The sequence below is a fragment of the Narcine bancroftii genome, chromosome 8, assembly GCF_036971445.1.
Source record: "Narcine bancroftii isolate sNarBan1 chromosome 8, sNarBan1.hap1, whole genome shotgun sequence".
In the NCBI taxonomy this organism is placed as follows: Eukaryota; Metazoa; Chordata; class Chondrichthyes; order Torpediniformes; family Narcinidae; genus Narcine; species Narcine bancroftii.
The window spans coordinates 99,884,404-99,896,789 of NC_091476.1; the positions used below are offsets into that span (position 1 = coordinate 99,884,404).

The 12,386-nt window shown below is 37.7% G+C and overlaps 1 protein-coding gene across 10 annotated transcripts in view; it reads left to right on the forward strand.

The window, feature by feature from the left end:
• Positions 1-12,386, forward strand: part of LOC138741062 (uncharacterized) — a 94,233-nt gene that overhangs the window by 51,106 nt on the left and 30,741 nt on the right. For all 10 annotated transcript variants that reach the window (XR_011343304.1, XM_069894547.1, XM_069894552.1 and 7 more), the window contains 6 exons: positions 1,749-1,881; positions 3,815-3,988; positions 5,698-5,824; positions 7,482-7,690; positions 8,202-8,364; positions 10,192-10,271. Coding sequence is in view for 9 of the 10 variants with exons in the window: in XM_069894547.1 (XP_069750648.1) it covers positions 1,749-1,881; positions 3,815-3,988; positions 5,698-5,824; positions 7,482-7,690; positions 8,202-8,364; positions 10,192-10,271 (886 nt within the window). In the remaining variant the exon portion in view is untranslated. The remainder of the gene's footprint in view (positions 1-1,748; positions 1,882-3,814; positions 3,989-5,697; positions 5,825-7,481; positions 7,691-8,201; positions 8,365-10,191; positions 10,272-12,386) is intronic.

Consider the following 12,386-nt stretch of genomic DNA (forward strand, 5'->3'; position numbering starts at 1 on the left):
AATTATTCATTAACATTTGAACAGTTGAAGTACAAATATGGAATAACTCATGGTACAATATTTGCATATCATCAATTGAAAGCTTATTTAAAGGATAAATTGGGAAACAGCTTAAGATTACCTGAAGGAAGCAACTTAAAATATGTGATTACAGACACAATGATAATTAAAAGATTTATAACCAACATGTACATTAAGCTGCAAGATGGGGAAAATGAAATAAACTATAAACCTAATCAGAAGTGGGAAAAGGATCTAAACATAAAGATAAAAAATGAAGTATGGGAAAAATTATGGTCTAGAACTATGAAGAATACAATAAACATAAGGTTAAGAATGATACAATATAATTGGTTACACAGGGTATATATCACTCCTCAAAAATAAAACAAAATGGGATTCAACATTATTGGATAGATGTTTTAGCTGTAAGAAGGAAATGGGATCAACATTACATGCAACTTTGGCATGTTCAAAAGTGAATACATTTTGGAAAGAACTAAATAAAATTACAAAAAATAACATACCAAAAAAAACCAGACATATTTATTTTAAGTAACATAAGAAGTAGAGAATTTGGCCTCAAATTTGGTAAAGTCCAAAAAAAATTCATTATGATAGCCTTAGCGATAGCAAAAAAATGTATAATGTCAACTTGGAAAATGGAAGAGAGCATGAGTATACATGGAAATGAATAAATGTATTCCATTGGAAAAAGTAACAATGTTTGAACAAATTTGTGAACCATACTTCGATCAAGAGAACTTGCCTACAACTTCCATCCCCTAAAATGAGAATGAAAATGATTAGAAGACAAAAACGACTAGATTCAGTGTGTAATAAATAGATGACACATTTTTCTTGTTTATTTTCCTTTGTGTGAAGATATTGTTTTATGGTTTTATTATATTGTATATGTTGAATATTTATGAGTTTTGGAGGGGGGTGGGTTTAGGGGAGGGAGGGAAAGGGGGTAAAAAAAAGGGAGAAAAGACCACTGTGTAAATTTAATGAGAAAGGTTTGTACATATTTTGGTTGATATGGTTCATAGTGTGAAAAATAAAAAATTATTTTAAAAAAAGTTGAGTTACAGGGAAAGATTAAACAGGTTAGGACTTCATTCCTTGGGGCAAAGAAGAATGATGGGAGTATTGATGGAGGTTTAAAAGATTATGAAAGGTATAGACAGAGTGGATGTGAGTAAGCTTTTTCCACAGATTAGGGGATATAAAGATGAGAGGTCATAATTTTAAGCGGAAAGGAGAAAGGTTCAGGGGGAACCTTAGGAGAAAGTTCTTCACTCAGAGAGTGGAGGGAATGTGGAATAAGCTGCCATCTGATGTGGTGAATGCAAGCTTGATCTTAAGTTTTAAGAATAAATTGGATAGAGATATGGATGGGAGAGGTCTTAGAGGTCTTAGAGGATTATGGAATGGGAGCAGGTCAATGTGACTAGTGGCACAGACTAGAAGGGCTGAATGGCCTGTTTTCGATTATTCTATGGTTATATTTGACAAGAGATTTGATTTTTCTTTCCAATATAGGTTTCGTGATTTTTGAGCCTGATTAGGAAGAGAATGTCATTGAGCAATCAACTGAATTAATATGATAATTCAATTCATTGATACACTCCCAGTTAACTCAGGAAAAGCATAACATTCTGAAATAAAAAGAAAGATTAAGCTAAAATATTTAACCATTCCAGTGGTTATTTGCTCAGATGAATTGGTGTGATTCACATCCTTAGGTTGTTGCAGAAGTGCTTGGTCCAGATCAACACATTTCAAACAGTCCAAGAGTCCATTTCATTCACTTTGAGCCTGCTGGAATCTTTGGTTGGATTTTGTCTGGAAAGAATGCAGTTGACAGGTTCTTAACAGGTCAGTAACTGAAGCATAACAATGCTGATTTGCTGACAGGAATGTGACAGGGACACACAGACAACAAACACATAAGCTCGTGAGCCAGTAGGCCCTGTTACTGTCCAGTATGTCTAAATTTAAATTAGATTTTAAAAAACTAAACTACTGTGGCTTGCACATGGATTGCCAATTAATTATTTCAAATGAGCTATTCCTGTTTGAGTATAATGTGTCCGAAAAAAGTTTTTAAATAACACTGCTGGCAAAACAAATCAGTTTTCTGTATTTGGAAAGTCATTTGACACTTGTTTTGAAGAATAGTTTTGTACTTGTTTTAAACTATATTTAGCAACCCAGAGTGGGATATTGTTAGAATGAAAATGTCAGTTAAATATACATCTATAAAATGTACTTCCTGTTGTTATGATGTTTATGTCAATATTATTGATTGATATCTTCTTGCAAGCATTCTCATGATTTTGTGTAGTTTCTCCAATTAATGCTGCATTTTCAGGCCGTAGCCACTAGGTGAAGATATTTGTCCATTGTATCTTGTTCGCTATTTCCTCGTGAATTTAAAATATCTTCACAATTACTTGGGTGTTAAGTAAAGGAAATATGTTTCAAACAAATAGAAGAGACCTTTGTGATAGTGGAGTAGCTGCTTTTTTCAGAATTTGTAAAGGATAAAAATTCTTCAGCTATTGCAGTAACCGATTTGATCAATATCCTGAGCATTGGACTGAGGAAAATAGCCATTGTAGAGAAAGCTTTTGTTACTCATTACTCATCACCTCATTCCCAGTTACATGCCACTCATGGGAAATTATCCTGTTACAAGGTAATTTTAATTATGTTTTATTCCAAAATGAATGATGACCTTCCATTTATCTAGTTTGATAAATGAACTAATGGGATGCATTATTAAAATATAATCAGATAGCAAAAGATGAGTTTAATCTGCTTGATAATCATTTGCTTTATTGTAATTTCCCAGTCAGAAAAGCTTAATATATTGAATGCAGATTGGTATTCAACTTACTTAAATACATGGTCCAATTGTGTTTAAATTAAAATTCTTTTGGTTTGTTCTGTAATTAGAAAGGTTTAAACGGACATCCCAAGTTTGTTGAGGAGCTCCATAGATAACACAGGACAACAATTTTTTTCAAAAGCTTTGCTTCCTAAAAAAAAATTGAGAATTATGATAGACATCTTCAAGCTGAAGGCAGAGATAATTTCAGATTTGTTGTTTCGCGTAGAAAATTGGAGAAACATTAAATTCACTTTTATTGAATTTAGCATGTGTAATCACATAATGATGCTGACACATTGCATTAGTTCAACTAAATTAAAAATGTTTTCCCACTGATTTTCATTTGTACACATCATCTGATGCCTCTCATGTCAGTGTCCAACAAAGGTCGGCCAGCATTGATGGATTCCAGTTGGCCTGATAATGCTTTTTCATGGTTGCAATGTCGCCATGTTCATCACTGACTGCACCGAGATCAGCAGGGAAGAAGTTCAAGTGTGAAAGCAGAAAATGAATTTTCAATTACACGTTGTACTTCATGGTTTAGTATACATTAAGTAGACTTAAAATGGGACAGAAAATCACAAAAATAAGCTATATCTAAATAATAGTACATGATCAGAAATTTTTAAGGAGATATTTATGATCACCAGCCCAAATGCCATAAAATACACGCAAAAGTGCTCAAGAAGTAAAATCTTCATTGTTCAGTGTTATGAGGCCCTGCTGAATTCCATGTCAAGTTGTTGGAGGCAAACTGCACCAAGCATCTTTCAATTTGTTGTGCATAAAAGACCTGGTTTTAAACTAAATTTGATAAAGGCAAGGTGGAAAACAATTATTCCATGTGTAACTTTCAAACCAGTGAGATTACAATCTGTTCTTAAACATTGATTTCCATTTTGATCTGTGCAGAGACAGAGCGCCCTGAGATGTTTGAAAATCTACAATATCGGCCAAAAGCACCAAGACACTTACAAAGGACCACTTCAACAGTGTTTCATGGAGGAATTCACAAAATCCCAAACCCCATCATCTGCCTAAAACCAAATGACTTGATCCTCTTCAAGCTCAGCATCCACCAGAGCAGTGAGTGTCTACCTTCTGTGACACGCAAGTCATTTCTGAAGGAACCTGTTGGTGTAGCCTTGTCTCAACTCTGAATACCCCATAATCACATTACAATTATCACATTACCTCTGCATCCTCTCAGCCCAGGTTCTCTCTCAAAATTGGGCTCTTCAAGAATGTCAACATATGGGAATATTTCTGTGGTCCATCCTGGAATCTTTGTATATTTTTTCTTGGTGTTAAATAATACACCCATTCATTTTAAACATGGCAGAATTAAGTAAATGACCTATACATATCCCAGAATTCTTTAATGCTCTGCTACCAAGATTTTCACATTTGATATCATGCTACTTGTTCTCCCTTCTCAATTTCTTTTCTCCCTGCACTATGTGGAGACTACACTAGTGAGCAGAAGACGTGAACTCTTTAAAATTTCATAGGATGATTGATTTACACTGTCGGGTTAATTTTTTACTCTCATTGGGCTTTGTCACAGTAACATTTCTGGCTTTGCACGGTATCGAAATTGCACAGTGCTACAACAGTAGGTGATGAATGATTCCAGCATCCCAGGTTCAATCCTGATATCTGGTGCTTTATGTGTGGAGTTTACATGTTCCCCATTTAATGGGCTCTGATGTTTTGCCCCTTAGTCTAGGAGAGTGAAAAAATATGTGGAGAGAAAGGAGCCGAGAGTGGCATGGATAAAATGGGCCAAATGATATTTGTCTATGTTGTAAGAAAATATGAGAACATTATAAAATATGGCATCCACAGAAAAAGATTCAAGGATGTGCTCGAAAAAATTCCGGGACGCTATGGATGCCTGGCTGTTTTTGGTCCATGTCAGTACAAAGAGGAGAAACTCTTCTGTGGCAAGGGCCATAATTCCCATTTTGGCCTCCATCCATAAAGCTAAAGTTAGCGCAAGTCATCCTCAATGTGAGGGGATGTCTATGAGGATAATGGTCATGTTACTTCAAAATTTACTGCTGAGAAAAGCAAAAATGTCAATGTTAAAAAAAACTGGTACAATTTATCAATTATTTTATCCATAACCAATGAATTATGGACAGTTTTATGTGCTAACTGGCATATTTGATATGCACGTCTTACAGTTCCATTAGCAACTTTCACATCCTTTCTAGGAGTTCAACAGACATGATGTAATTCACATCTTTATATTGTAACATCAGTTAAAATTATGCATATACCCAGAGTTGAGGAAGATAGAAATGAATTGAGTTTGGAAAGAGACCATTTAGTCCATCTACAGCAGCTGCCTACTGGATCAGTCCAAAGAGTGTCACACCAGTAGACGTAATATTCTTCTTTACCTATCCATTCAAGGCCTGTTTGGAAGCTACAGTGAATGTGCTTCCAATGTGCTTCTAAGTAGGGAATTCCAGATGATGACTGCTCTTTTACTTGTTCTAAAATTAATCTTCAGATGTGGACAATACAATTGTTAGCTAATATTGACAATTAAGTTTTACAAAAACGGCATCCTGCTAAGGACATCTTCGGTGCTTTATAAACCCTTCTGTATTAAACTTTGAAATTGATTAATGTCTAGCAGTTTTAAGCTTTTAGTTTGCTGATGCATTAACCTATAGTTTCTATAAACACCTGACTTTCTTTCTCTAGTTTGTTTCCAAATAACCCTAATAGTGGGTCTTTGATTCAAGACAATAAGAAGTTTTATTTTAAATTCTCTTTGACAGATCGTAGCTTGAGTCACTATCCTGTTTACCAGAAAGACCACCTGTTCAACACAGTTTCAGAGTGGGATTTTGGATCCTTCAGGAAGTTGGATCATTTAATTCTGGAAACTAATTTCAACATTACCAGGTGACCACATTTCATATTTGTGACAAATACATGTTTATCTTTGCTTAGTATTTGCATCATAATACTTTTATTTACTTACATTCTGGCTATTCTTAAATTCTTGAAAAGCAATTCAATTATCGACCTGAATCCACAGCTGGACTTATCCTAATGTGATAATTAGATTCCACGATGAATGGATGTTCAAACACCACTTCTCACTCATGTGTACATTTGTATTCTTGTACGTCACCCACTATCATTCACACCACTCTCATCCTTGGCCTCTCTCTTTTTCATTGTGTCTCACATCCAAGTCCCCTCTTACTCACTTGCTATATCTCCCACTCCTCTTCAAATATATCTTGCTTGGTCATCCATTTTATTATTTTATATGATACAACCAAGATGGCATCCACTTGACTGAGGAACCAATCATATTGCAGCAATGTCATTGACATCAAAGCAGGAATAAAAGTAATAGCTTTAATAACCCTTCATAGAACATTGATTAAAGTTTGTAACGTATATGTATTAAGATCAAAGCTAGATAACATTAAGTTATTTTTCTTTTAAAATCCTTCGTGTTTTTAAATATTTATTGGAATTATAAATCACTTCAATTTCTCTTTAATAGTGTCAGGGAATTAGCTAAGCAGTGCACCATTAATGGACCTCACACAACTAAATATAGCTCTTTGTTATTTGATCCAATTTGGAGAATGCCCAAGTGTGACACATGGAATATTGTGTACAGATCTGAGCTCCATACCTATGGATAGACATACTTACAGCAGTAAAGCCAGATTTGATTCCTCAAATGGGTTATCTATGAATGGTTATATCTGGCACCATTAGCGCGGTGGATCGCTCTGACAGCACTAACAAACTGTGCTGTCGGTAAACTTTTTATTATCACCTGGTAGGTGTGGGTTTTCCCTGGGTACTCCAGTTTCCTCCCACCCTCCAAAATGTATAGGGTTGCAGGTTAATACGGGTGTAATTGGGTGGCATGGGTTCAAATGGCTGAAATCAGCTTCTACTGTGTTGGAAGTAAAATGTTCAAATTTAATTATTTTTATATATAAATCAAGTCTGTTTAAGCCTATGCTCTTCAGAGAGATGTAATTGGAAATTCTTATGGGTTAGATGCAGGAATGGTGCTTCCTTAAGCTGCTATGCTGGAAATCTCATAGTCTCAATGCAAGTAGTTGATAATTTAAGACCAAGATAACAGAAAATTTCTTCACTGAAAGGAGAGAGAAGTTTTGGAATTCTCTAATGTAAAAGGCTAAACAGCCTCATTTATGGAGTATATTAAATATGAAGCTAAATGTTAAAATTTTGATGGAATCTAAGAACAGGTGGTCAAGCCTCAGAATTGGCACTGACGTTAAATGGCAGGCAAGGCCTACTCCTTCTGTTCACATCAGACTATTTCATGTTGATTCAACTGATTTTCGTTGACTGGGAAAGATTGCAAACAAAGCAGTGTGCAGAAAAGGAGGTGGTCACTGAGAGTCTGCATTAATTTATCTCCAGATATGGATAAATCCCAGCTTCCTTCAGTTTCTCAGAGTAATAATATTGAATACCTATCGTTGTACCATTTTTGATTGCAAAATCTGGGGATTTATTCCAAATATTATGAGTGTAACACCGATTTTTGTTGAGCCAGATTTGCACATGTTTTCATGGAACCTGGGAAGTATGTCTTTTGTGACAATGCACAAGCTGATTGGACCCTAATTGTAAGTGTCAGCAAGTTTAGTGCGGAGTGCGACCCTGCTTTATCTGTCCAGCCATCTTCTCCCTTCCAACTGTTAAGACATGGAATTCTGAAACAGCAAAACCTCAACCTGACACCTGATTGGGTCCTCATTATAGGTAAATAAAAAATATTTGTTCCAATTTTGACTGCAATGTGAATTTTTTGGTTAGAAACTGGGCAGAGTCAAACTTCAGATGGTGTTTTCAATTGGCATTTGAAAAGAAAAAAAACTTTCATTATTACATATGAAAACTATGTTTTACAAAACCAAGAAATATTTAATTGGCATGTTTACAACATACAGACTTTTATAGATACTATACATGGTGCTACATTTAGCACTCACTATTCTGTGGTACAATAATGCAGTACACTTTTTATTATTAACTTTAATCAATTCTTTGAAAAATATCCATGTTTATTGCAGTTATTGTCTCTTAATGTAATTGATTTGGTGGATCATTTATGACTGAAACAGGAATGTTAATTTCCTCAGCATCCAGGCAGCAACCATAGAGGGAGATGGACAATTGATATTTCAAGTGAATGCTGCCTGACCCCTCGAGTTTGCTCCAGATTACATTATCTGCAGATCTTGTGATCTCCTCTTCTTCTTGTTTGGTTCAGGAACCCTTAGTCTCCTTGGCATGGTGACTGCACTGTTCACAGTGGCTGCTCTGATGCTGAAGCCTATTCAGTCCTCAGTAAACCCCATGCGGAAGTGGAAACCCAAATGGCGCAGTTTGGGAGAACCTTATGTCCCACCTGAATGCATCATACTGAGAGACAGGTAAGCAAGAGGGAGCTAATCAGAAATAATAAATAGCACCACATAGTTAGATAGTAACGTGAAATATTAAAAAAATATCTTACCCTTGTTTTTGAAAAGTGATATTGTGGTTTCCTTTAATATTTAAAGAGATACATATTTATCAAGGATACTCTTTATGGCCACTAAAATATTCAGTTGTCGGTGCCAAAAGTGAAGTCATGACATTTTCCAGTTTGTGAATGTTGTTGCTAAGAATGGCACAGTTGTGCAACGTGTCAGTCGCCCCATGAACTTTAACCCTTATTGGTGTCATGGGAAATTCCTTCTGTTTCACTACCAAACATGGTTAACTGATGAAAGTATTGACGGTGCCTTTCCCCCAGTTCACCTACCCATCACTTCAAGAGCTTGGAAAGGAATCACGATGCGAAGAACACTGGGGAATTATATGAAGTGAAATGTGCGCATCTTACATATTGTATGTTTTGTCATAGAATGCTATTGTGGCACAGCCCATAAAAAGATAAGAATGTAAACAATAGGACAGGAGTACATCATCTGGCCCGTCGACTCCTCTCAACTGTTCACTAAGGTTGTGCCTGATCTGGCCATGGACTCAGGCCCACTTACCAGCCTGTTTTCCATGACCCTTAATTCCCCTACTATTCTAATATCTATCTGTGCCTTAAATAAATTGAATGAGGAAGTCTCTACTGCTTCTCTGCACAGAGAATTCCACAGGTTCACTGATTTCTGGGAGTTGAAGTTCCTCCATCTCTGTCTTAAATCTACTCCCCTGAATCTTTAGGGTATGCCCTCTTCTTATAGCCTCACCTGCCAGTGAAAACAACCGTCTTGCTTCTATCTTAATTATTTATTTCCATAAATGTATGTATCTATAACACTCCCCCTTCATCCTTCATTAAATATAGTCCCAGGCTAACCCCCTCATGCCCTTTATCCACTAAGTCCATGCCAACCATCACCTACCCATTCTACACTCTTCATATATTGGCCAATTAACTTGACTAATCAATTAACCAAGGGATCTGGAAGAAAACCAGAGAACTCGAAGGAAACTCAGGAGCAAAACATGAAAGTCTGCAGACGCCATGATTGAAGTAAAAACACTTGGAGAAATCAGCCAGTCAGACAGTGTACTTTTATGTATCAAAGATAATGATACATAACCAAGTGTTTAGGGCTTGAGCCCTTCATCAAGGTATGAACAAAATGTGAGCAGGTGCCCAAACAAAATGGTGGGGGGAGGGGCAGGGTGAGGAGCACAGTCCCACTGGCAGGAGATAATAGGTGGATAAGGGAGGGAGGGCCCACCAAAAAGCAAGGGGAAGGGGCATGGGTCTGTGAATAGAGAGGGAAGTGGGTGGAGAGCTGGAGGAAAGAAATTAGAGGGATGGGGAAGAGGGGGAGAACAGGGAGTGGTCTAGCAGAAACTGGAGAACTTGATGTTGGATGAAGTGTGTGCCTCCATCTAGCTGGAGAGTGTCCTGAAGGAAAATTAGATGTTGCTCCTCCAATTTACAGGTGATCTGGGTTTGACAGTGCATGAGGCCATGGACAGTCATGTCAGCACAGGAGTAGGGTGCAAAATTGTAAACGGTTGGCCACTGGGAGATCCCTGTCACCGATGCAGACAGAGCGAAGGTGCTCAGCAAAGCAATCTCCCAGCCTGCGATGAGTAAATTAATGCAGTCATCAGAATTCCACACAGACACCTTTGCAGGTCAGGGTCCAACTCTGGTGGCTGAAGCTGTGAGACTCTGGATTTTCCTGTAGCTTGTTTTAGGTCAGGGCAGTCACTAAAGATGTAATATTTCTCCTTAGCTTGGATTTTTATGAAGCTCTTGGACCTCGAGGTGCGGGAGAAGGAGCAGAAACAGAAGAGGAGTTAGCCCACATAGTAGGTAATAAGAAAACATCTCTCTCTCCTCCTCCGAAAAGGTTGTCTTGTGCAATATACACTTTACCACATATTTTATTTAGTAGCTGATTTATTTAACAGTACGGAGGTGTTTTATTTCTAAGAAAATAAAATCCTTTTAATAGCAGAACTTTGGTTCAGCACATGGTTCAAGTCTTGGACTCATCAGCTCGGCTAATGTTACTGAGTGTATGTTGCTTGCCAGAGAACCAGCTATTGAATGAGAACATTAACTAAAGACCAATTAGTGGTCATCTCTATGCTTGCCAGCTCTGATGCTGGGTATCCTCTTATCTTTCATCCTCCATAAACCTGTACTCATTGAAAATTTGCTCTCCTTTTATAAACTCAAATCAAATGCTGGTTTCCCATGAACCTTATGCTTCCATTAACTGACTGGACAAGGTTAAATTCAAAACCTATGGATTCTTCCTGCATCCCTCACCCTACACATCTTTGTACAATAGAGAACATCCCTGGTTGGCTGTATTAAACCATGGTATGGTAACTCAGATTGGAGGTCTGTCTGGAGAGTGATTAAAACTTCTGAGAAGATCACTGGGGTCTCCCTTCCCTCTATTGATGATATCTACAGGGAGTAGTGATTAAAGAGGCCTCAGATATTCATTGAAGACCATTACCATCCAGCCACAGTATATTTCAGACTCTATTTTCAAGAAAGAGGTACAGGAGCATAAAAGCTGGGACTGTCAGGCTGGGAAGCAGCTTTTTTCTGTGGGTATTGAGACTGTTGAAAACCATAATTATCTTTATATGTATATTTATTTCAGATCGCTATGAATTTATGTCATTTCCTTGTGTTATACTGTGTGTCTGTGTGTGCACAATGGTCCAGAGATACGCTGTTTCATCATTTGTATGTGTATATGTTATTACGAGCTCCTGTTTCATTTAGTGTGAGTATCACTTTAAGGACTACTACAGGCTGCAACCATTCACAGCTTTAGAGAGACTGGGTGGCATCAGCTAGTACATACTGTACCAAATTCACTACTTTGGAGAGGAGAATGGACATTGGGTGCTTTTTTCAGGGACACAGATGGTGAGAGAGTCCTGTGTGTGGAACACTGAACGAACAGCACTTTGTGACCAGTGGCCATCTCATCGAAGTATTGTGGAAGTCACACATTTCACTTCCCCCTATGCAAAGAATAGGGGAGTTATGACACCCATTAGACGTGGACATACCCCTCCATAAATCTTCGTCCGCGAAGCCAAGCCAAAGAAGAAGAAAGAAGATATGAAACGATATTTTTCTGAAAGAAATTCAATAAGGATTTGTGAGTTTTCGGCCATCTGGTCACTTAGCACTCAGTCATTTCCTTCAGTTAAAAGTCTTCAATTTGAAAATGGATTTGTAAGGCTAAGCTTTTAATGGCTTTCCAGGTTTGGGGGTGTGCTCTCTCTCTCTCTCTCTCTCTCTCGCTCTCTCTCTCTCTCTCTCTCTCTCTCTCTCTCTCCCCCCCCCCCCCCCCCCCCTCTCTCTCTCTCTCTCTCTCTCTCTCTCTCTCTCTCTCTCTCTCTCTCTCTCTCTCTTTCTCTCTCTCTCTCTCTCTCTCTCCCTCTCTCTCTCTCACACACATACACACTTGCACATTGTTGCTTTTGATTTTGCTAATGTTTTTTATTAGTAGTAGTTACTAATAAATGTAGTGTTTTAAAAAAAAAACCCTACCTTGGTGAATTTCCATTGCGATGTAGCACTATACAACCTGATGACAATAAACTTGAACTTGCTAGCTCCTGCAGCCCAGAGCCATCAGACTTTAGAGTTCTTTGGTCCAGACATCTGGTGTATCCCTGTTATAATCACTTTGGTTGCTGTAATTCCAGGTATGAGGGTGCAAAATTCAGAGGATGCTCCCATAAACCAGTCTCATAATCTTGACAATGATTGGCCCTCAACTGATATCACTGTCATTACCTCTCCAGAAATCGGGTTTCCCACTGCATCAGAGGATGCTCAAAGTGTGCTGAATTAAGACTAACAGCCAAGTGGATTCAGCAAACCCTGATGAAATGATGACATATGTAAGGATGCTTCACACCCACAACTGTACTGCAATGAAACCTGGGC